The sequence below is a fragment of the Oryzias melastigma genome, linkage group LG22 (genome assembly GCF_002922805.2).
Source record: "Oryzias melastigma strain HK-1 linkage group LG22, ASM292280v2, whole genome shotgun sequence".
NCBI classification, from domain to species: Eukaryota; Metazoa; Chordata; class Actinopteri; order Beloniformes; family Adrianichthyidae; genus Oryzias; species Oryzias melastigma.
Genome location: NC_050533.1, coordinates 1,966,960 through 1,991,453, shown reverse-complemented (window position 1 = coordinate 1,991,453; position 24,494 = coordinate 1,966,960). Strand labels below are relative to the sequence as shown.

Sequence of the window (24,494 nt, the reverse complement as noted above, 5' to 3'; positions counted from 1 at the left end):
TCAAATGAAATCATTTTATTAAAAACAACTGAGGCGTCGCTGGTGATGCAGAAACACAAAACTTTTCAACCGATAGCAAAGTTAATGTAATTCTAGAATTACATTAATCATGTTTGCAATTAAAAAAATACAGTAAATAAAAGACCATAAACACTGGAAGATCATCATCTTGAAGGTCAGACTTCATTTTCCACGTTTTTCACGAGAACTCTGCAACACACAGAAACCCAGAGTCACAAAAACACATTTTTCTCCAAACAATCCGACAATTTAAAAGTGACAGACCTGCAGCTTCCAGGCCACAAACCAGATGAAGACTCCGTAGACGCAGCTCTTCGCGATGAAGATGATGTAGGAGAGCTTGGCGCTCTGAGTGATCCACAGATATTTGTCTGCAGACAGAGAAACAGTTGAGAGGAGAAGCAGAAAACGGGATTGAAGAGTTCAGACGGAGGGAGATCCATACCTCTGCTCAGCTCGGTTCCAGATGGGATTGCTGTTGGGAGGAAGCAAACGGTGTGAGATGTTTTATCCACCAGAAGATCGGTTTAGAGCAGGGGTCAACAAACTTGTTCTTATGATGGTCACATAACTGTTTTGTTCTCTGATGGGGGGCCGGGGTCGGTTTGTAGGGTAACAGGAAAAGTGGAACAATCACAGCCTAAATGTAAAGATTTATGGTTTTCCAGAAAGCCACACATAGTCACATTTTAAATAATACTAAAACATTTCAATAAAAAGTTATCTAGAATTACCTGCAATAGATTGATAACTGAATTTGCTTAAATTGATAGCTGAAAACATTAGCGAAGTGCCATATTAGCTGAAAAAACTCAAAAAAATCTAAATTAGTCAAAACAGCTAGCATGAAGGTACAATATTAGCTAAAATCCAAATTAGCCTAAAAAAACTGAAAAGACCTAAATTAGCCAAAACAGCTAGCATGTAGCTATAAATATTAGCTAAATGCCAAATTAGCCTCCCCCCCCCATGGAAAAATGTCGAAGTTAGCCAAAACAGCTAGCATGTAGCTTAAATATAAGCTAAAATCCAAATTAGTCTAAAAAAACTGAAAAAACCCAAATTAGCCATAACTGCTAGCCTGGAGGTACAATATTAGCTAAACTCTAAATTAGCCTACAAAACTGAAAAGACCTAAATTGGCTAAAGTAGATATCGTGTAGCTGAAATATTAGCTAAATGCCAAATTAGCCCCAATAAACTGGAAACATGTCTAAGTTAGCCAAAACAGCTAGCATGTAGTTGAAATGTTAGCTAAACTTCAAATTAGTCTAAAAAATGTAAAAAATGTCTAATTTGGCCAAAACAGTTTGGGGGGGCCAAATGTGGAGGAGGGCCGGATCCGGCCCGCGGGCCGTAGTTTGGGGACCCCTGCTTTAGATGAGAGAAACTCACCTTTTTCTTTACTGGTGATGGTCTCAGGATGATCTGTGGTTTTGGTTCCATCGAAGAAGCTGACGGTGCAGCTGAACTTGCTCTTTGAGAACCAGGTGTTAGAGGGAACCGTCAGCCGGCTGGTGATTCTGTAGAACCCTTTGCTTGAGTTCCTTACGGCGTCGCCGTCTGTCGCTACACCTTCAGTGACGCTCTCATCATTAATCGTCCAGGAGACGCTGACATGATCCGGATAGAAGTCAGACGCCACACAAACCAGGGTCTTCTGCTGGTTCTTGTGCTCGTTTTCTGAAGGTTCAAGAACTCGAACTGTTGGAGGTGTGACTTTTAAAGTTGGATCTGAAAGATCAGAGGAGAGAATGGATCACTTAGAGGAGCAGTGGAAGCCTCAGTTTGCGGTGGTGGTTCTCCGTCTCACCGAGAACCGTCAGCCTGGTTCCTTCTCCAAAATACGCCTCATAGCTGCCTGAGCACACCGCCGAGTCGCGCTGACAAAAACCCACAAACCCGTTTCTGCTGCTGCCTCAGGAACGAGTCAAAGTTCTGCTTCAGCTCTGCAGGAATGAAGCCTTTCCAGTCTCGTTTTAACGTCAGAACCACTTTTTAACTAAATATTCATGAAATTTGCCCTTTTAATAACAGTTCAGACAGTGGATGCTAAAACACAAACCAGTGATAATGCTAGTGTGAATGCTTTTTGCTGAAAGTAGTGGCTGAAGATGCGAAGCTTTTTCCTAAAAATGGTGATGTAGTTTACTTTAAATACTGAAGGGATTTGAGGAAAATCCAAAAGCTATTTTCAAAATGTTTAATTTGATAAATGACTGGAAATTTTGTTAAAAAAACATGACAGAGAGCAATAGTTGACGTAAACTTCAGAAAAATTGGTAATAAAATTGTTTAAAAATGCCCAATATGTGCTAATTTAGCAAAACTATTTGGTGTGTTGCTTAAAAATGAGCTAAACTTAAATTAGCCCCCCCCAAAAAACCTTAGTAGATGCTAAATTAGCCAAAAAGCTAGCTCATTGGTTAAATAAAAGCTAACATCCAAAATAGTTTTATTTAATAGATACAATACTACAACAATAAAGCATGAATATCTCAAAAACACAAGGATTATTGAAAATAAATGGCTAAGAACAAAGCAGCATACATAAACAAGATCTCAAATCAGAACAAATTGCTCAAAAACGTTAGCATGTTGCTAAAATAGAATCTAAACTCCAAATTAGCCTCAAACAACCCCAGTGGATAAAAAAATAGCCAAAACGTTAGCATGGTGGTAAAATATAAGCTAAACTCCAGATTATCTTAAAAAACCTCAGTCGGTGCCAAATTAGCCGAGCTAGCTTGTTGCTTAAATACTAGCTAAACTCCAAAACTGCAGTGAATAAATCAGTCAAAACATTTGCATGTTGCTAAAATATTAGCCAAGCTCCAAAATAGTAGATGCCAAGTTACCCAACATAATGCTAATATAACAGGTCAATGCCAATTTATTTTTGAATTACTATTAATATGCAAACATAACCCATGAATATATTTAAAGGTTTGTTGCTAATCTACTTAAAATTTTGACAATTGAAAACTTTCTCATTCATTTCCTTCAGGGCATACTTTGCTCAATATTTCAAAAACAATCAAGTTTATGAATTCCAAAAATACGATCAGTAACATCCCGAACGAGCTGAACGTTTTGATACCAAGATTGATGAAATCTCTGAAAGTGTGATTTAGTTTTTACGAGCTGAAAAACATACAGAAAGGAGCAGGAGAATCAAACTCAGTTTTGATGGGAAATTTTTGCATTTTGACTCCATCAAACTCCAAATATTGCAAAGAAAAAAATCTCCTTTTGGAGCTATATACTCTGAAGTTCTACTGATCCCTGTTGAGTTTTCCAGCCGTTTCTTACCTAAAACCGTCACTTTGGTTCCGGATCCAAAGTGAGCCGGTTCGTAGTTGTTCACGCTGAAAAACGGCTGCAGAAAAAGCTGCAGCTGCAGACTCACTTCTGATATATATTTTTTTAAAACCAGATTTCAGTTTCTGAACACCCTTTTTCTCGTCTCTGTCAGACGTTTCCTGGACAGAAAGTCTCACCTAAAACGGTCAGTTTGGTTCCAGAACCGAAGAAAGCTTCTGACTGGAAGCTCACAGTGAAAGAGTCGAATGTTGAACGCTTCAACCCGAGTCTGAATCACACGAGTCGTTTCACTCCTGCAGGAGTTTTCAAGTCTCAATTTTAACATCAAAATCATGAAAATTTACCTTTTTAGTAGCAGTTTATCATGGATTTAAGACAATAAATGCTAAAACATAATAAACAATTTGCTTAATTTGCTCTTTAACTTTTGATAGAAGATTTTTGCATTTTGACTCCATCAAACCACAAATAGTGAAACAAAAATCACTCTTTGAAACTTCAAACTATGAAGCAACACTGTTGAGTTTTCCAGCCGTTTCTTACCTAAAACTGTCAGTTTGGTTCCAGATCCAAAGTGAGCCGGTTCATAGTTGTTCACGCTGAAAAACGGCTGCAGAAAAAGCTGCAGCTGCAGACTCACTTCACTTCTTCCTTTTTTTTTTTTACGTCTAACCTCAACAGTTTCAGACACAAAAGTTCAAGAAACTTTGAGATCCTTTTAGCAGGATTTGATTCTTCCTTCTTATTATTTGTTTTTCTTCCGTCAGCTTTTTGGCACGTAAAAACTCAATCACACTTTCAGCAATTTCTGCAATCTTGATACCAAAACATTCGGCTCGTTAAGAACATTATCGCATGTATTTGTGGTATTTGTAAACTTAATGGTTTTTACAATTTTTGCAATTCATGCAAATTGTGCAATTAAAACCATTCAGTATGCTCAGAAATGTTATGCTTTCAGTATTGTTGAAATATTATGGATTTTTTAGGATTTTACACAATTTTTGCTATTTTTTTCATCCAATTCCTTAATTTTTTTGCGCATTTTATAACCTATCAAAACGATTAGCTTGTTAAGAACATTATCACTCGTATTTTTGGTGTTCGTAAACTTCACGGTTTTTATGATTTTATGCAATTTATTTAATTCTTTGTAGCCCCATTGAAATGAATGTGAATTTATGAGATTTCTGCAATTAAAAACATTTAGCACATTCAGAAAATTAATGCTTGCACTTTTGATATTTTTAAATTTCATGGAAATTTAGAAATATTACACAATTATTGACATTTTTTATGCAATTTTTTATGAATTTACCCAATTTTAGCAATTTGTTTTATGCAATTCCTCACATTTTTGTGCACATTGAAACCAATGAATGTTAGTCTCAAACATTTAGCATGTTAAGGACTTTGATGCTACTGAGAGTTTTATGGTTAATATTTTAGTAACATGCTAATATTTTTGGATAATTTCAAATCTGATGAGTTTCTTTGGGCTAATTCTGAATTAAAGTAGTATTTTAGCAACATGCTAGCTTTTTTTAAGCTAACATTTGATCAAAATGCTCACTTTTTTTACTTATTTGGCATCTGAGGTTTTGAACTACATTAAGTTAATATCTTTTCGTATTTTTACATTTTTAAAAAAATTCAAGAAATTCTTTGTGCACTTAATGCAATATCTGCAACTATAACAATTTTAGCCTTATGTGAACAGCTTTACCATTTGCAGTAAATCCCGTCAGCAAAAGCATTCACACTATTATTATCACAGGTAATGCAACTTTTCCAGTTCAATATAAATATTAGCTGAAAGATTCCTCTTAACCGCTTCAAAAAAGAGAGCTTTTTTCTGCTTTTTTTGAACGATCTTACCTAAAACCGTCAGTTTGGTTCCTGCTCCGAAGTGAGCTTCAGCCTGGTAATTCACAGTGTTTAATCGTGATAAAAGAACTGAGGAGAGCAATCATCTGGGCACCGAGCCAAAGGTTTTCTATCTGCGGCTCCTTCACGACACTCAAAACAAGCTTCTTTTTGGGGCTTTTTTAAGCACCAAATTATTCTTTTCATCTCATTCCACCAACTAAAAACTTATTTTTTAACGTATCTTTTAAAAACTTTTAGTTAGTGTCTCCTGAGAGTCAGAAAAAGAGCCGAGCAGGACGAGGAGGAGAGCTGCTGGACGATTTCTTACCTAAAACGGTGAGTTTGGTTCCAGCTCCAAAGTAAGCCTCGTTGTACGAGCACAGAGAGTCTGAACGATGACAAAAACCCTTCCTGCTTCTGACTTCTGACTCCTCAAGCTTCAACTTTAATGTGACTCCAACAGGAGCTGAACAAACCCCCCAGATCTGAGTCTTCTTCACCGCAAAAGACAATCAATTCAGAAGAAATTCTAATATTTCAAAGTTATTTAGTCTATTTAACTGTTTAAGACAGGAGCTCCAGTGTGTGTATTATAACTTTCAACCAATAACACAATATTCCAGTAGATTTTGAAGGAGAAAAGCGGCGTGAGCCGCTTTTCTCCTTCAAAATCTACTGGAATATCGTGTTAAATGTTGAAAAGTTACAGTATGTTAAAGATTTAGTGTTTAAACGTCAGGTTTTAAAGGCTTAATGAGATCCCTGAGGCAGAAAATCAAACAACAAATAGTGCAACTTTCATTTTTTCTTAAATAATTCACATTTAAGGCTATAAATAGTCTGTTTTTGCCAATTAATAATAATAAAAATCACAATTTTTCTAGAACTCCATCATTTTTCTCCTTCTTTCCTTGAAAATGCTCCATACGCTTTTCCTCTTAAACCCTTTCTTTTTGGGAGAAACCACTAAAGCCCTTAAAGCTTCATGGTTTTGTTTTAAAGGTTTTACGAACAGAACTCACCCAGAACCGTCAGTTTGGTTCCCGGGCCGAAGTAAGCTTCAGCATTGGCACAGAGCTTCAACCTCAGGTCCAAATCTGAGACGTTCAAGAGTCGCAGCTCCATCAGAGTTCCTCTAAACTCCAATAAAAACCCTCAAATGTTCGTGTTTCTGACCTATAACTCTTAATTCTGTTCCTGCACCGAAGAAAGCCTCATAACCAGAGTCACGGTGCAGGAAAGCTGCAGACTTTATCTGTTTTTCTTCTTCAGAGAAGAAAAATCTTCATGTTTTAGTTTGTCTGAAACAGGTTTACTCACCTAAAACCGTCAGTTTGGTTCCAGCCCCAAAATAAGCTTCATAATTGGCACAGCGCTGCAGCTCGCTGTCAAAAAGTCTCCAACCTAAACCCTACATGAACTCTCGAGGTTTCTGGACCCCGGACTCACCCAGAACGGTCAGTTTGGTCCCCCTCCCAAAGTAGGCTTCGTTGGCATTGTCACAGTGCAGCTTCTCTGAGCAGCAAACAGCTTTTCTACCAAACTGAAGCTCAGAGCCCGATCTCTGCAGGAATATTTACCCAGAACGCTCAGCTTGGTCCCCGGGCCAAAGTGAGCGGGTTGAGTGTTGGTCACGGTGCTGTGAGCTCGGCTCTAAATGCCGACTGAACTCTTTCTGCTCCTTCCAGCTCCTCAGGCTGAGAGTGAAGCTGCAGGAACCGGAGCAGAACTCCCACTTACCCAGAACGCTGAGTTTGGTTCCTTTTCCAAAGAAAGCTTCACTTCCAGTGTCACACTGAAACGTCCTTCAGCAAAAAGTGCCGCCGTTCAGACTGGCGCTGGAGCTCCAGAGGATGAGGAGGGTCTGGATGAGGAAGATCTTCATCATCTCCACCTTTCTTTGCTTTCTCTGCTGCTCCTCAGAGTGAAGCTCGGAGTCATCCTCACGTCCCCCAAAAGTCTCTTTTTCTCTAAAATCCTCCATGTAAACTCACTTTTCAGTGGGCAGGGGTCCCAGCGTGCCGCCGCCCCCCCAGGATGCAGGAATCCGCCCCCCCCCAGAGTCCCAGGCCGCCTGGAAGCGTCTGGACGGCGTGCGGAGGTTTTTGTACGGCGCCTCTATGGGGTTGTATCACCGTGGCCCCCTGTCCCCACGGTGAAAATGCATCATACAAAAACTTCACGTCTGTGTGGGGGCCCCCCTCCCAGCTCCCCCCGTATCTCAGCCTCCATCAGAGCCAGTCTGCGGCAGCAGCTGCGCAGGCGGAGGCGGCTGCTGCTATTCCTGTGACAGAGGAGAGAGAGGAGGTGATGTTTGACAGCTCTGCTGCTCACAGGAAGGGAGCCAATCAGCTGTCAGACGGTCACATGACCCCTGAGGTCAACATCTGCAGGAAGATGGGCACCAAAGTCTTTCAAAATAAAAGCGTCTCAATGCAGAAATACCAACAGCTTCACCATCAAGTGATGGTTTTGGATCCAGTTTTATAAAGTTAGAGATTTAGCGTTAGATTTACACATTTTTTAAGTTGTCTGTTTTTTCTTTCAGAATAAGGAGATTTGTGAGTTCAGATCAGACAATCCAGAAGATTTTGTACCATAAAGTTAGCAGGAAACAGCTTCTCTTCATTTAAACCATTTTTCAAACTGTATAACAATATTTATCTTTATTTTCACATTAATTATTTCTTATCATCTGATTAAAATTAATCAACTTCATTCATTAATGTTTGACTTCGGCTTTGAAACCATTTTTATCAAAAAATTGTTGTTTATTTGGCTAAATAAAAATAAATATATACATTTTTCACATTTCTACTTTTATTTTTAGTGTTAATTCAAATGTAACCACCAAAAAATGTACATTTTCCTCAAAAGTTTTAACCTCCTCCGTTAAAACCAGATTAAATCCAGATTTTAGACTTTTTATTTACATGTTATGTTTTATGTAAATGTTAATAAAAATGCATTTTCTCCTTTAAATAGTAAATGAGAGTTAATCCCTTTAGCGTCACGGTGCGTTCACTGAACCCCAGAACAAAATAATTCTGACCCCTTAATTTTTTGTTGTTATGAATTCAAAATGTCCATATGATGTAAATAATAATGGGAGAGGAATCTTTTAAAAAAAAACTGGTTTCATATTTTATTGTTTTGTGTTTCCTGTCGTTTGTTTTCTTGGTTTTGAGGCACTTTCGTTTTTCCTTGATGTCAGTGAATGGAGCATCATAAGACTTGGGCAATTTTATCTAATGTAAATTACTTAAAACTGAACAAATTTAATGGAAGATTGATTTTCTTGTTATGTGAAAAGTTATTCCTATAAATTCAGATTTCTCCTGAACAAAACTATTTCCCCCCAAAACCTAAACTGTTGCATCAACAGTTTACAGCATTTTTTTGTCTCCAGTTCTGCTTTTCTTCTAAAGTTCAGACACATCAGCTTTGATGTACCACTGAAACAATGAAGCCCACACCATCACACTGTCACCACCGTGTCTGAGTGTTGCTTTAATCTTCATATTCTGAGCGTATGTTTTTTTAAACCCAGATGTTTAGGGAGAATCTCCTTCCAGGAAGTTCCTTAGATCAGAGGCGGAGCTGCAGGATTTTTGACTCAATATTAGCCTCATTATTGACAAATATTAAGAATACAATAAAAGCTTCTTTAAGCTTTCAAAAAATAACAACATTTTTATTTGTATTTGCGTCACCCCTGTATCGCGTCAGCCGACTTCATTTTCAATAATAATTCCATATGTAGCATTACCTGCGATAATACCAGTGAGTCCTGTAAGCTGAATGTAGCTGCAAAAGATGTCGGAGTTAGTAGCAAAAAAACACTGAAACTGAGAGCTAAAAAAGCTCAAGCTGATAGCTTAAAACACTAAAGCTGAAAACTTGCCAAAATATTAGCCAAATGCCAAATTAGCCAAAAAAAAAAAAAAAAAAACTGGGAAAAAGTCTAATTTTGCCAAACCAGCTAGCATAATGCTAAAATAGTAGCTAAATTCACAATTTTCGTAAACATTTTTAAAAAGTGTAATTTTGCTAAAACATCTAGCTAATATTTTAGTATTAGCTAGATTCCAAATTTTCCTGAAGAACTTTAAAAAACTCAAATTTTTGAAAAAAAAGATAACATAGAGTTGGAATTTTAGCTAGACTCCAAATTTGCCCAAATAACTAAAAAAGTCTAATTTTGAGCAAACAGCTAGCATGATGCTAAAACGGCCAATGGCCTTCCACTCTGACGGTCTCTTTTCTCCCCCTTCCAAAGACTTTAGCCCCTCCTCCTGTATGCTAAGGCTGTAGCTCCGCCCCTGCTTCTAGATGTTTCTTCGTGTTCTCAGAAGTGTTTTCTTCTTTCGTTTGTCCTAAACCCTGATGAACTGTGAGACCTAATCTTCATCTTCTGCTGCTTTGATGACCTTTGGTGACCTCCTGGATGAGTCCTCCTCATCTTCTCATGTTGGTCGTTCCTGTTTTTTAATTCAGGAACAACTAGAGACTCTAAGTCCTTAATTCTTTCCTTAGACTCCATCCTGGGTCTTTTTAATCCTTTTATTTGTTTTGAAATGTTTCATAAATAAGAAAAACTTTTTTTTTGGATAAACCAAAATTCTCTTGAACTTCAAACGATTCTGGTTTGAAGACATCTTTCCAGTTCACAGCTGCTGTCTTATCTGAGAAGATCAGCTTCAGACTGAAGCTCACTTCTTTCACATTCATAAAGTTTTCAAAGGTTTTAATCTTAGATGCTCTTCAGATCTCCTCGTCTGTCGTCTCCTCTGAGGTTGTTGTTCAGCTGCACAGACGTTCTGACACACTGTGCTCGACTGGAAGCGCAGAAGTACACGGCGGCGTCGGCGGCCTCCACCGGCTGCATCTGCAGGGACGACTCCAGCACCGTGGGCCGGGTGGCGCTGTACTTGGAGCTGTTGAAAGGAGCTTCAACGCTCGCCGTCCCCGCCCCCACAGAGTACACCAGCAGCTCCATCCCGCTGGTGCCGGCTCGCTGGCGGTACCAGAACATGTAGTAGAACTGGCTGTTGTCCTGGTTGCAGGTCAGAGTCACCGACGGCTCTCCGGCGCGGACGAAAACAGAGGAAGGTTGCTGGATTTCAACGCCAAGACAGAAATCTGGAAAACAAAAAACTCAGAGATAAGAAAAAAACATTTAATTTAACGTGGAAGTAAATGTTTTACCAGAGAAGATAAACGCTGCGATCAGCACCAGCTCCATCATCAAACACCAGGAGTTCAGAGGAGCAGATCTTATGCAGGAGGTGATGTGAAGCTCCGCCTCTCCTGCAGAAGCTCCGAGGGTTCTCTGATGATGCCCCCTACAGGCCGTCGAGCTCCACTGCAGCTTCTAGTTCAGTTTTTCTGGGTTTTGCTTGTTATTCTGTTCAGATTGTGTTTTCTGTCACATTTACGTTCACTTTAAAGGGTCACCAAACGGGGAAGTTGGAGGCTGACTCCACCCACAGCCGAAATTTGGATATCCAGTCAGAGGGGCGGGGCTTGGGGCAGGACTGTTATCATTACTGGAGCTGCAGATCATGACGTCAGACTTCTGTAACTTCCATGGTTTGACCTGTAATACCTCGCTTTAATCTGTAGGGGGCAGAACACAGACGGTTTTTGACTATATTTTCAAGAATTAAACACATTTATTTTATTTTGTCAAAAATTTGTCAATGACCAACAGGCAGCATTTATACAGGCCAACAGACAAAAAAAAAGGGGGATTTAGGGTTTGGTTACCCTTTAAGCAGTTCAGTTCTTTTCCTTCAGTCTGTTTAAATCAGGTTTTTCTGATTTTTGGAGACTTTTCAGTGTGTAATAGTGTTTTAGTTTGTTAGATTTGATATTTTAAAGCCTCGTTTATGTCGTTGAAGCCTTTATTTGCTGAATTTAGTCCCTTCACAGCCACCGTCCCTCACAAGATAATCCGAACTGGAGCTGCTGAACTGTAAAAACTAAATTTTAAGAAACTAGAAAGTCTCTTATGTCAAGAAAAAAAAGTCTTATTTCTGTCTTGCAAGTAAAATAATCTAATAATGAACATTTTTAACAGCAAAAATAATCTAAGTTTAATAAAAACATGTTTTAGTTCTATGTCCTCCACTATTCTTTATCATCTGTTTTAGTTCTCCATGCTGTTTGGTGCAGTGTGAGTCAGATGTTGTTCCTCTTTCCCTCTGGGGGGGCGGGAAAGATTCCAGGTGGCTTGTCTGAGCTCCTGTTCTTGGCAGTGGACCTCGCCTCTGGCTCAACTCGTGCCCCCAGTTCCATCTGGATGAAGCTCGTCTTCAGACATGTAGTCGTAGAGTTAGATACAGTCCTAGAACATCGCCTGTTAGTCCTGGAGAGGATCCCTCCTTTATGTGGAAATCTCTGAGGTTTCTTCCTTTTCTTACAAAGGTCCAAAGTGTTTTATGAATAATTTCATGTTTTTGGATCATTATCGGTGTGAAGCTCTTAGTTGTATTATTGGGGTATAGAAGTAAAATTTTTTTGAATAGTTGCTAGAATTTATTTGTTAAAATAAGAATTTTTGGTGAGATATTTTTTAACCTAATTGGCAGATTATTTTGTTTATTTAAGGAAATACACCAGTGGGGTCAAATGTTGGACTTATTTCTACAGGGCCTGTTTTTACAGTGTGTTTAATCAAACACATGAAAGAGAAAAGCTTGATGAAAACTGTTTTGTTTCAGTAAAGTTTGGGCTGTTTTATTGAGGATGGGATTAGATAATCTGTCTTTATCAAAAATAAAAACTCATCAGAACCAGAATCACTGAGGTCAGTCCGTCTGCTGGACCGGTCAGAGACGGAGAACCAGCTGGTCTGAGATTACCTGTAAAAACTAAAAAGAACAAAAATGTCGTAATAATGACAGAAGTTTTCTTGTAATTATTCTGCACCCTGTTGCCTCCCAAAAAAACAGCCAGTCTAAAGCTCATATAGAGAAACTCTTCAGAGACCCACTGATTTAAATGTTTTTTAATATTTTCTTATAACATTTATCTGATGATCGAGGACACATTTCAAGAAAATAAAATTGTGTTTTTAAGGATTTCGTTGTGAGTTAGGAGCAGACAAAAACATGCCGTCAGATAAATCCTATAGCTGTGACGTAGGTGTTAAAGTCGGAGGCCCACAAGGAGGGGAGGGGAAGAGGGGCGGGGTTGCTCCGCCCACAACATACAGGTGAATTTCTAATGAGCTCCTGCCATTCTATAGGAACTATGTCCTAGAAAACAACAGAGTTAATTCAGTTTTGGAGGAAAACGGCATCATCATAATTTAAAAACAAAAACCAAACGCTGGGAACGCTTTGGAGAAAGATCAGAAGATGATGAGAGAGGGACTTTAATTAGGAAGAAAAAAAAAGAAAAAAACTTCCCTATGAGTAAAAATCTGTAGTACAAAAATATTGATTTAATAACAACCAAAACAGGAGGCAGAACTAGATAAATAGATGCATTCTCTGTCAGCTGGTTATTTATTGGGCTTTTATTGTATATTTTGTCATTTTATTGGCTCTTGCTTTTATGTTCCTGAGATTTTTGAAAAACGCTTTTAAATTCAATTGATTATTACTTTAAATAAGTACAAATTAAAATAAAATGAAACTCAGAAGAGCTTTTATATATATATATATATATATATATATATATATATATATATATTTTCAATCGTGAATTGGATCGGATAAAATAATCACGTTGCCAATTCTATTCTAATTGAGTCTTAATAAAAAAAATCAAGAAAAGCTTAAACTTCACTCTTCAACACTCAATCACTCCTGTGTTGATTGTGGCTGATGAGTCAAAGAGAACTCATTCCAAGGAAATTTGATTAAAAATTTCTTTAAGTATGTTTACACATATATGAATCTTTTCCTTCATGAATACGCTGACATGGTGCAGACGGACATGTACATTAATAAATGTGACAAACAATACAAATAAAAATAATAATTTAATAAATAAAGTACATTATTGAGGATTGCTATCTATTTATTACAAATATACCAGAGGAAAACTGTGAGGTTTACTCAGAAAAGTACTCAAGCAAAAAACAACTAGAAAAGTTCCATTACCTGATAACGCTAGTGGGGAAGCTTTTTGCTGAAAGTAGTCACTGAAGATGCTGAAGCTTTTGCTGAAAATGTAATTTACTTTATTACCTGAAGGGATTTGCTAAAAATGCAAAAGCTATTTGCAAAATGTTAAATTAGCAAAAAGACTGAAAAGTTTGTTAAAGAACTATGAAAGAGCGCTGAAGGTTACCTACATTTCTGAAACATTTGTAGTAAAATTGCTTGAAAATCCCTAATACATAACAAATGAGCTCAACTCCATAACCCAAGAAAACCTTAGTCCATGCCAAATTAGCCAAAAAGCTAGCTTGTTGTTTAAATCCCAGCTAAACTCAAAAATAGCCTAAAATTCCCCAGTAAACGAAATTAGTAAAAAATGTTGCTAAAATAGAAGCTAAACCCCAAATTAGCATATAAAACCTTAGCAGGTAACAAATTAGCCAAAAATGTTAGCATGTTGCTAAAATATTAAGTAAATTCAATTTTTTTAGAAAATTACTACAAAAGATGAAAACATATTCCATTAATTTATTTAAAGGTTTGTTGCTAATTTACTTAAAATTTTGAAATTTTAAGACTTTCTCATTAATTTCCTTCATTCATTTGCTCAATATTTCAAAAACTAAACATTTATAAATAACAAAAATATAAGCAGTAATGTCCTGAACGAGCTGAACAATTTGATACCAAGATTGATGAAAACGCTGGAAGTGTGATTAAGTTTTTACGTGGAGATAAACGTACAGAAAGGATCAGGAGGATCTGCTGCAAACAATCACACAACTATTTACAATCCATCTTTTATCAGTTGTTCCAACTTTTTCACTATGAAAATATGTTTCATTTGTAAATTATAACAAAGATAGTGACATTTGTATTTCATTTTTAAGGTCTGAAAGAAAATGTTGGGGTCTAAGTGTAGAGCCCTGTGGAACACCATGACTGATAATCCTGAACTACAGCTTAATGTTTCTAATATTATATTACTATGTTGTTTCATTACAGCTTATATGCAAATCAAATCAAACTTTATTTATAACGCACTCTTCGTACAAATGTAACATGAGGTGTTCTACGTGATAAGAACATTTTTCAGATCAAAAGCAAAAACAAATCTATGACATAAAAAATCAATCAAACCACAAACCTTCCCTCCCTCCTGGGGGGTGGGTGGGGGTGAGGGGGGTTTATAGTTATTTGTATGACTGTGAGCTCAGACTGCATCACTGTGACGAGCAGCACAGAAGTATTTGCTGCTGTCGTCCACAGAAACATTCGTTATTTGAAGCGTGAAGTTGTTCTTGGATCCATCGATGGACGCCCTGAAGTGGTCCACCGTTTGTTCGTATTCGGTCAGCAGCAGATGGATTTGAGCTCCGGCTCGGTTCTGTCGGTACCAGAGCATATTGTAGCTGCTCATGCTGAAGCCCGGACCCGTTTGACACAGCAAGGCCGCGGAGACTCCAGGCTGGGAGAACAGATCCTCAGACTGGAGGATGGAAACCGAGAGAGCTGCAGAGCAGGAGAAACACGACGTTAGAACGTTAAAATAAAAAATAACGTCTTACATTAATGTTTGTGACGCCACAGAACCCACCGGACCGGATAAGAACTGAGACACAAACCGCTGCTGCAAACATGCTGCTGAGCTGCATCCACACGACTGATGCAAACTCCTCTGATGGAGAGAAAACACATCAGGTCACATGATGCAGCCCACATTTTACCGCCATTCTTCCTCAGCATCCAGAAACAGAGCAGATCCAGTCAGGAGTTACTCCTCATGTCTGGACCATCAGCCATGGATCTATGAGTATCACTCTGGAGTTACTAGAAAAGCATCAGATCTCAGAAGGAGCGTCCTCCTGGTTTGTCGCAATGAAAATACCTTCAATTTGGGGTTAAAATAGATTCCAATAAAAGTCAGTTTTTTGGCTTAAATGACCTTCTTACTGACCCACCAACAGACGGGACAGAACTGACGGTCCTGCTCCAGGAATGGTGCTTTTTAATGTAGAGGTGAGGAAGCTGCAGCTCTGTTGGTGGATGAAGATGTGGGCTTGATCCAAAACCACATCCTGGTGATAAAGCTGCGTTCAGAGCGCTCTGCCTCCACCTGTCGGCTGAATCCAGCCCTGACGCTCCTGAATGTCTCACGTTCTGATGGATGAACAAAGTCTGACAAACCCCAGGATCTACAGGCCTCTTTCACGACCATCAGTTCTAGACCTAAGATCACTGAACTTAGAGGTGTTCTCTCAGAGGAACCCTTCCAACATCTCCTGCTTCGTGGTTGTTGCTCCGTCCCAACGGTTCCTCAACTTAGAGCTCATTTAGTGGATAAATCTGTACAAGTTCACCTTCATTTCTGGTTGTCTTGCAGCTAAAACCCTAAACATAACCTGAAGGACACTAACGGGGAGTTGGGATTAAACCTTTGGTTCATTTTAACTTTCTGCTGAATTCACATTTAAGAAAATATATCAACTTTTCCAGAAGTAAGGGGTGAATTCTGCTGCAGAGGTCGTTCTTTTCCCCCCAAAAAACTGGCCTCCTTTGAAAAGCAGGAGGTGATGAAAAGCGTTCAAAGGATAAGTAACTCTAAGTTTCTCTATTCTAATTTTGTCACTTATTACTAATTACACATTGTAATTTTGAACATCTCTATTCTAATTTTGTCACTGTTCACAAAGGAGTTCCACAAGGTTCTGTTTTGGGCCCACTCCTATTCATCTTGTACACCAGGGGTCCCCAAACCTTTTCTTGTGAGGGCCACATTGTCATGATCCGTGCCTAAGTTTTGTCATGTTTTGTTTTCCCTGTCAGTTCCACCATGTTCAGGTTAAATCATCCACAGCTGTTTTCATTTAGTTAGTCACCCTCAGTGTCTTTAAGTGTCTGGTTTTCAGTTTCTCATTGTCAGGTCATCTGTTCTGTCACCTCACTGGTTTGGTTTCTCCTGGTTTTGTCATGTTTAGAGTTTTTTAAGTAAATCTTTGAGTTTCTGTCACCATGTCTTGTCTCCTGCATTTGGGTCCTCCACCACCATCCCTGACACACATGTTTTGTTCTTTGATGGGGGGGCGGGGTCAGTTTGTGGGCTAACAGAAAACGTGCAGCAATCACAGCCTAAATAAATAAAACAATCAATAAAATAAAAACAATAAAACAAATTTAAAATAATTCATTTCTGTAGTCTTCATAGAAAAAAATAATACCAAAACATTTTAAAAAATAAATATAAAGCATTATCTGTGATAATGCTAGTGTGAAGATGGAAGCTGAATATGGCCGCCGAAGATGCTGAAATTGATAATTAAAAACACTGAAGCAAATAGCTGAAAACGCCGAAGTTGATATCTGAAATGGCTGAAGCTAATAGCTGAATTAACCTAAAAACAGAAAACAAATTCTAAATTAGAATTGTAGCTGTAGCTGAAATATAAGCTAAACTCTAAAATAGCCAAAAAAGTGGCGAAAAAGCCAAAATTAGCCATAACAGCTAGCATGTAGCTGAAATATTAGCTAAATGGGGTGACAGTGGTGCAGTGGTAGGGCGGTCGACTCCTGATCGGAAGTGAGCGGGTTGATTCCCGCCTTGCCCGCCCATATGTTGAAGTGTCCTTGGGCGAGACACTGAACCCTGAATTACCTCTGGTGGGAGGTTGGCGCCAGTGTTTGGCAGTGGAGCCACCACCAGTGTGTGAATGTGTGAATGGGTGAATGGGTCTGTGACTGTGAAGCGCTTTGGGCCCTCGAAGGAGGGTAGAAAGCGCTATACAAGTATACGCCATTAACCATTTAAATGCCAGATTAGCCTAAAATAACTGGCAAAATGTCTAAATTAGAGATGTGTGTTTTTAGATGGGATAGGTAGATGCAGATGAAAACAGAGCAGTTTCATCTCCTGAGAAGAATCGGCTGTGCTGCAGGGGTGGAGCGGTCAACCTCAGAGAGTCAGGTTCGGTTTTTGTCTCATTTGTTGAAGTGTCCTCGGCCCACGTTGCTCCTAAAGGTCTGGTTGACGCCGTGCACGATCTCTCTGCTAACAGAGACAAAAATTTCACAGTTTCAATGTAGATCAAGTTTATTTTTTTCCATCAAATCTTTGATTTATTGAACACTTGAATCTAAAATGGAATCCAGCAGGTATCACCTTCTCCTCTCTGGATCTGGAACTCCTCACAGAGGAGTCGACAGCCTTTTCTCTGATGATCATCTGTGATAAGACGAGCTGCTCATTGTGGAGGCTTCAGCGAGGAGGCGGGGCCTCTTTTTAACCACAGGAGAAACAGGAAGAGGCCATAGCAGGAGGTTTTTGTTCAGAGCTGTGGCTCTTTCAGACAGTGTGCCTCTCTGACTGCACAGATATACTCCGCCGTGTGCTCCAGCGGCTTCAGGTTTTGTATGGAGAGGTAACCTATTTTCACTTTTCCATTCAAGTCTCCCTCCAGGGAGAAATGCTCCTTGAAGGGCTCCTCTATGTTGTTGCTGGTGAACTCTCCGTAACCGTATCCGATGAGTTTGAGGGCGTTGTCTCCGGGTGAACGCTGGTACCACAGCATCACTCTGGATCCTGCCTCAGTGTGTGAGCAGGTGAAGGTGACGTTTCCATCCTCCCTGTGAAGGGCAGCAGCTGGAGTCTGGGTGACGTGAACGCTCAGACAGAAACCTGAAGGAAAGGACAAAAACTCAGCTCTGGTTGAACAGAAGAGCTGCAGGTGAGCAGCAGAGTTCCTGTTACCTGTCAGGTGACCCAGAAGAAGAAACACAATCATTGTGGCTCCTCAACTGTGGAGATGAGGATGGTGAGGGGGACTAACAACAGCAGCGGCAGCAGGAAGTGATGTCAGAGTCACATGATGGAGGAGGCGGTTGCTGTCACCAGTGATAAAAAAAAAAAGAAAGTTTCTGCTACTCATTAATAAATTCAGGAGGAAAGGTGGAAACTGTATCAGTCTAGTGGGAGGAGCTTAAGTCTCTATTTTTATTTGTTCCCGCCTTTTTGTCCACAGGTAAGGTCTTAATAACACCTGACATATTATTCTGTCCAGGAACATTCCAGAAGTGAAGGACCGGACTACTTTCTCAATTCACAACAAATCCCACCCAACCTCCATGAAATAATGGTGGTGAGGAAGCTGCAGCTCTGTCGGTGGATGAAGATGTGGGCTTGATCCAAAACCACATCCTGGTGATAAAGCTGCGTTCAGAGCGCTCTGCCTCCACCTGTCGGCTGAATCCAACCCTGACGCTCCTGCATCAGAATGTCTCGCGTTCTGATGGATGAACAAAGTCTGACAAACCCCAGAATCTACAGGCCTCTTTCACGACCTTCAGTTCTAGACCTAAGATCACTGAACTTAGAGGTGTTCTCTCAGAGGAACCCTTCCAACATCTCCTGCTTCGTGGTTGTTGCTCCGTCCCAACGGTTCCTCAACTTAGAGCTCATTTAGTGGATAAATCTGTACAAGTTCACCTTCATTTCTGGGTGTCTTGCAGCTAAAACTCTAAACGTAACCTGAAGGACACTAACGGGGACTTGGGATTAAATCTTTGGTTCATTTTAACTTTCTGCTGAATTCACATTTAAGAAAATATATCAACTTTTCCAGAAGTAAGGGGTGAATTCTGCTGCAGAGGTCGTTCTTTTCCCCCCAAAAAACTGGCCTCCTTTGAAAAGCAGGAGGTGATGAAAAGCGTTCAGAGGATAAGTAACTCTAAGTTTCTCTATTCTAATTTTGTCACTTATTACTAATTACACTCTGTCATTTTGAAAATCTGTTCTAATCCTCTAAAGGAGGCGGCGAGGCGTCTCACAACGCCACTCACAGCTTTAATTAGCTTTAATTCTATTAGAATGAAAAACAAAGACTCAACAAGTAACTTTTACTGCAATAATTGACCTTTTTTTAGATCAAAAATGTATTTTTTTTTCATAAAAAGTTTTCCTATTAAAATAATGTTTAGTCATTTGTCTTTAATCAAACATAAAAAGCAAATTTGAGTTGAAATTAGACACGTGAAGCAGAAAATCATGCATAGTTTTTGCAAAATTAATAGTGTTATTCAACCATTAAAAAATATTTTTTCTTTTTTTTTGTCAATTGTTTTGGATATATTTTATCTTCTGTTTATCTTTAAATAAACAATCTCATCAGCTGTTTCAATTACTCTTAATTAATCCTCTGTTCATGGAAACCTCTGGTTTCAGTCCTCAAGTTTAATGTTTCGTCTGCTCCTGGATTTGACTCCTCCCCTTTCAGGTACGCTGGAAACCTCCAGGTAAACTTTAGAATTGGATTGTTTTATTTCTGAAGAAATCCTGGTTGTTTGGAAAACGAGGTCACTGACTGATACTCATTTTACAAAATAAAAGCATAAACTTTAAGCTTCATCTGTAACTGCAGGTGAAGAGACTTCCTGCAATTATTTGTGGGTAAACTGAGCCCCCTGCTGGTAAATCTGAGAAAAAAATACAAAAATGTTTATTTTAAGGTTTGTTTGTGCATAACAAATTACTCCCATGTTTTATGAATTTGGTTTTTCACAATAAAACACAGAAGATTGAGGCTGAGAAAGGCGCTCGGCTTGATGCAAAACGATTAAATCTGAGGTGAACCACAGAAACAGGTGCTTGAAGACCAAAACCCCTCAGAGGATGAACAGTTTTTGTCACCGTCAGACGCTCTTTTCATCACCGTGCTTTTCTCGCTGCACAGAAATAAACGGCAGAGTTTTCCGGTTCTGCGGCCGTGATGGTCAGAGATCCTGTTTTCAGCGTGTTCACACTCAGATCTCCCGCGATGCTGAAATTCTTCTCATATTTTTCTTCCATTTTTGGTTCCTTATAGTTCAAATACCCGATGAGGTCCATGTCTGTGAGGCCGGGCGTCTGCTGGTACCAGAGCATCACTCTGAAGTCAGTTTGGTCGCAGCTGCAGAAAATCTCCACTTTTCTCTTTGCTTCTGTGATTTCAGAGGAACTCTGATGAACCTCCACACTCAGGGAAAAACCTGGAGGCAGGAAAGCAGAATTCATGAGAAAAAGGCAATTTCAGAGTAAAAGAAAGAAAAAACAATGTTGTCATAGAATTACCCAGCAGGCAATTGAAAATGAGCCAGCAGATCATTTTAGAAAAACAGTTCAAGTTTGAGTGACTCCAAACCAGAAGTTTTCTGGAGTGAGACTCGAACAGGAAGTGATGGAGACACAAAAAGAGGCTCACAGGGAGGAGTCTATTCACTGATTAATACGCTGCACATGTGCACCAAATAATCAGAAGTTTGCTTTAAATTAAGATTCAGAATGTTTGGAAAAGGAAATCTGCTGTTCATGTAACAAACTGCAGGATGTTTGTGGACTCATCTGTTGTTCAAAGCGGTTGTAGATTTCTGAGGTACCTTCTTCTTCTTGATCTTTTCTTATTGATGCTTCTTTGAAGCATTTTGGATTTCATTTAAAGGACAGACTTCAACAGTGATGGAGATGAGCCTCCTGGTGGCAGCAAATAGAAACCTCCTAAAGGTCTGATGTCCATAAGTGACACCTGAGAGTGTTTCTACAACAGGATATTAGGGCCGCCATTAAAAAGAAATGAAATGAACAGATATATTAGAATAAAGTAATACAATTTTGAAGAAAAAAATTGAAATTTTATGCGAACAAAGTCATAAAGATATGAGAAAAAGTCAGAAATGTTACATAAACGAAGCCAAGAGATTACAAGAAAATCACAATTTCATGACAACAAAGTCAAGAAATTAAAGAACGCGATTCGGATCACAAATTCGCCATGGCAGCATGTGGGAGGAGCTACCAGCTCTGTGGATATCTCACTTAGAATGAATGGAAGACACAAATGATGAAGGAATAAGCAGTGTTAATTTTGACAGGAAATTTTGATTTAGTTTTAGTCTTTTGACTAAAATAAGATTTAGTTTTAGTTGCAATTTAGTCATGGTGATTCTATTAATTTTAGTCAAATTGTAGTCGACTAAATTACAGTAGATATTTAGTTAACAAAAATATACAGTAAAAGTAAAGCATTTTTATGAAATTTACAAAGTATGAATAACACAGATATTTTACTAAATTGTAAAAAAAAACAATCAAAACATTTTACTTCACTTTGCTTCCAAACTTGTAATTTCTGCAAATTCAGCTTCAACAACAAACACATTCAAAACTAAATTATAATTCCATCCGTCTGTGATAAATGTCTGAACATAAAAAAAAACACTTGTATTGAAGTCGTTGCCAAGAGCAAAAAATGCCTAAAAAACCCCCACTAGGGAGTAAGCTGTCCCAACATGTCATTTACTGTGATCATTTGTGGTTTATTGTAATACCGCCGCCATCCAATAGAGGGCGCTGTTGGCCTGTAAGACGTGGTGGAGTTGGAGCTTAAACTGGCGACTGCTCGTGGATCTGAAGAAGCAGCGGAGCTGCTAGCGCTCGGAAATACACAACGACATCGGTTTATAACGTCATGCTAAAACAATAAAGCATCACTTGATATAAATGTAAACCTCTGTGCTTCAGAGCACAAACATGTGAAGAAAAGCGCTTCTCCACCGTGCAGCTAGTTAGCTTGCCAAAAAACAAACTATTTGAAAGCAAACTATTTCAGAATTTTAGGGAGAAAATAGCAGGTTTACATCGATAGTCATAGCATAACATTTAATTTATTTTTTTTATTTTTATTTTATTAGAGCATAACATTTTACGACATTAAGGTCATAAAATATGAAAAGAGAGTTCACAGAAAGTTTTTGAGAAAGAAAAAGGTTACATTTTGAGAAAAGAACCCCCAAAACTTAAAAAAATGTAATAAAGTATTTCTTCAAAAAGCTGTAAATTTTGCAAGTAAAAAATTGATGATTTAAAAAAAAAAAAGCTGTTGAACAATAACTTCCATTTAAACTTCAGACAGTCCAGAGAAATCAGATAGACGTCAATCTCAATAAATGCTTTAATTTTTGTAAATTTACAACTTCAATTTATCTTCAACTAACTTTCGTTTCTCAAATTTTTTCCACGATATTCTCATATATTTATTTTATGTCGGCTCAAATATTCTTTATTTGTTCAAAAAAACACGACTTTTTTCATTGTAAAATTACTTTACAGTGTTTATCTCATAATTTGATGATTTTATCCTCATATATTTATTTATTTTCCTAATTCTCCATCGTTTGTTTCTTCTCATTTCATGTTTAGACTTCAGCAAAGACTTCATTCTGGCAGCATCAACAAGCAGCTGCTTCAGGTTTGACATTCTCTGTGGTTTTATCGAAGGTTCCGAGGGTTTTTGTCACGTCCTCTCAGGATCTTCATCACTGTGCTTTGCTCGCTGCACAGAAATAAACTGCAGAGTTCTTCTCTTCTGCTCTGATCTCCAGAGATCCGTTCTTCGCCGTGCTTCCACTCAGATCTCCAGAAATCTTGAAACCATCTTTAAATTCTTCCTCCATGGTTACAGTTAGAAAATACAAATGTCCGATGAGCTTCATGTCTGCGGTTCCGGCCGTCTGCTGGTACCACAGCATCACTCTGTAGTCTGTTCTGTCGTGGCTGCAGAACATCTGCACCGAGCTGCTTCCATCGCTGATGATTTCTGAAGGATCCTGACGAACATCAAGACTGAGAGTTAAACCTAAACAGAGACAAAGAAGTAATTTATGAAACATGTTAGAAACATAAAAATATAACTTTTCTGATGATTACCCAGAAGGCAACAGAAGGCGAGCAGACAGACGGGGTTTTCTATCTCCAACATTTCACCTTTGAGCCTAAAAGTTTTGTTTGAGTTGTTGGTGAAGTTAGAGATTTTATGTTGATGATGAGAATCTGTGATTTAAAGTGGTGAAGAGGCTGAATCGATGCTTAAATAAAGGCAGCCTGGTGGGCGGGGCTTCATCGGTCTCCATGTTTGTCTCATCGGCTCCAGAGATGATGATTACTGATGAACACGAAGATTTAAATCCTCAGAGTGAGACACCATATTTTACCCTTAAAAATAAACATTTGGAGGATTTAGAAAACTGTCACTGTTAATGAGGAGAAACAAAAAATAGAAATATTCAGAGAAGAATTTTGACATATTCTTAAAGGCGTTTATTGAGAGAATCTGCAGAAATCTATTCATTTATTTATATTCTGATTTAGATAATCATCATTACTGCCATCTGCAGGAGAAAGTTAGTTTTTCATCAGAATCATCTTCACTTATTAGGAGATAAAAATGATCCACCTGGTGGTTAAAACTCAAAAACTTCCTCAAAACCTGTTTTTTTATTCAAATATTTTTGATAAAAATCACGCAGAATGAAAGTAATTAAACCACAGAAGCAGCTGGGAGGAGCCTGAAAACCACCGAGGGTTTTTGTCACGTCCTCTCAGGATCTTCATCACTGTGCTTCTCGAGCTGCACAGAAATAAACTGCAGAGTTCTTCTCTTCTGCTCTGATCTCCAGAGATCCGTTCTTCGCCGTGCTTCCACTCAGATCTCCTGAAATCTTGAAATCCTCTTTAAATTCTTCCTCCATCGTTACTTCGCTGTAATACAGATTTCCGATGAGCTTCATGTCTGCGGTTCCGATCGTCTGCTGGTACCAGAGCATCTGGTAGTAATCTGTTTTCTGGTGGGTACAGAACATCTGCACCGAGCTGCTTCCATCACTGATGATTTCTGAAGGATCCTGACGAACATCAAGACTGAGAGTTAAACCTAAACAGAGACAAAGAAGTCATTTATGAAACATGTTAGAAACATAAAAATACAACTTTTCTGATGATTACCCAGAAGGCAACAGAAGGCGAGCAGACAGACGGGGTTTTCTATCTCCAACATTTCACCTTTAACCCTAAAGGTTTTGTTTGAGTTGTTGGTGAAGTTAGAGATTTTATGTCGATGATGAGAATCTGTGATCTAAAGTGATGAAGAGGCTGAATCGATGCTTAAATAAAGGCCGCCTGGTGGGCGGGGCTTGATCGTCTCCATGTTTGTCTCATCGGCTCCAGAAATGATGATTACTGATGAACACGAAGATTTTAAATCCTCAGAGTGAGACATATTGTTGCATGACTTTTAAGAAACAGTTGAAACAGGCTCTGGGTGGTCAGGAGGTACTCCCAGATGATTGGATAACTACAGCTAATGT

The 24,494-nt window shown here is 38.7% G+C and overlaps 1 protein-coding gene and 2 gene segments (V, D, J or C); all 3 read right to left on the bottom strand.

Annotated features, from left to right (window-relative positions):
- On the bottom strand, positions 1-10,528 carry LOC112143300. The gene is made up of 9 exons (XM_036209993.1): positions 10,423-10,528; positions 9,976-10,356; positions 6,664-6,729; positions 6,237-6,311; positions 1,835-1,939; positions 1,417-1,755; positions 467-496; positions 286-392; positions 1-210 (listed from the first exon to the last, which is right to left on the bottom strand). Exons 1-9 carry the CDS (start codon positions 10,460-10,462, stop codon positions 184-186), a joined length of 1,170 nt encoding a protein of 389 aa, XP_036065886.1. The 5' UTR covers positions 10,463-10,528; the 3' UTR covers positions 1-183.
- Positions 10,529-14,541: 4,013 nt separating this feature from the next.
- Positions 14,542-15,131, bottom strand: LOC112144602. The segment is given in 3 exon segments: positions 14,542-14,840; positions 14,926-15,006; positions 15,107-15,131. Coding segments are annotated over 3 exon segments (405 nt in total).
- Positions 15,132-17,487: 2,356 nt separating this feature from the next.
- LOC118597996 lies at positions 17,488-18,225 on the bottom strand. The segment is given in 2 exon segments: positions 17,488-18,000; positions 18,073-18,225. Coding segments are annotated over 2 exon segments (384 nt in total).
- Positions 18,226-24,494: the final 6,269 nt, after the last annotated feature.

Bases quoted from the DNA above. Each gene is read 5' to 3' on its own strand.
- LOC112143300 (XM_036209993.1), bottom strand. From the start codon at position 10,462: ATGATGGAGCTGGTGCTGATCGCAGCGTTTATCTTCTCTG. The intron at 1,756-1,834 runs GTGAGACGGAGA...CTGATCTTTCAG, and splicing joins AACCAGGCTGACGGTTCTCG to ATCCAACTTTAAAAGTCACA. The intron at 497-1,416 runs GTGAGTTTCTCT...TCCTCCCAACAG, and splicing joins CATCACCAGTAAAGAAAAAG to CAATCCCATCTGGAACCGAG.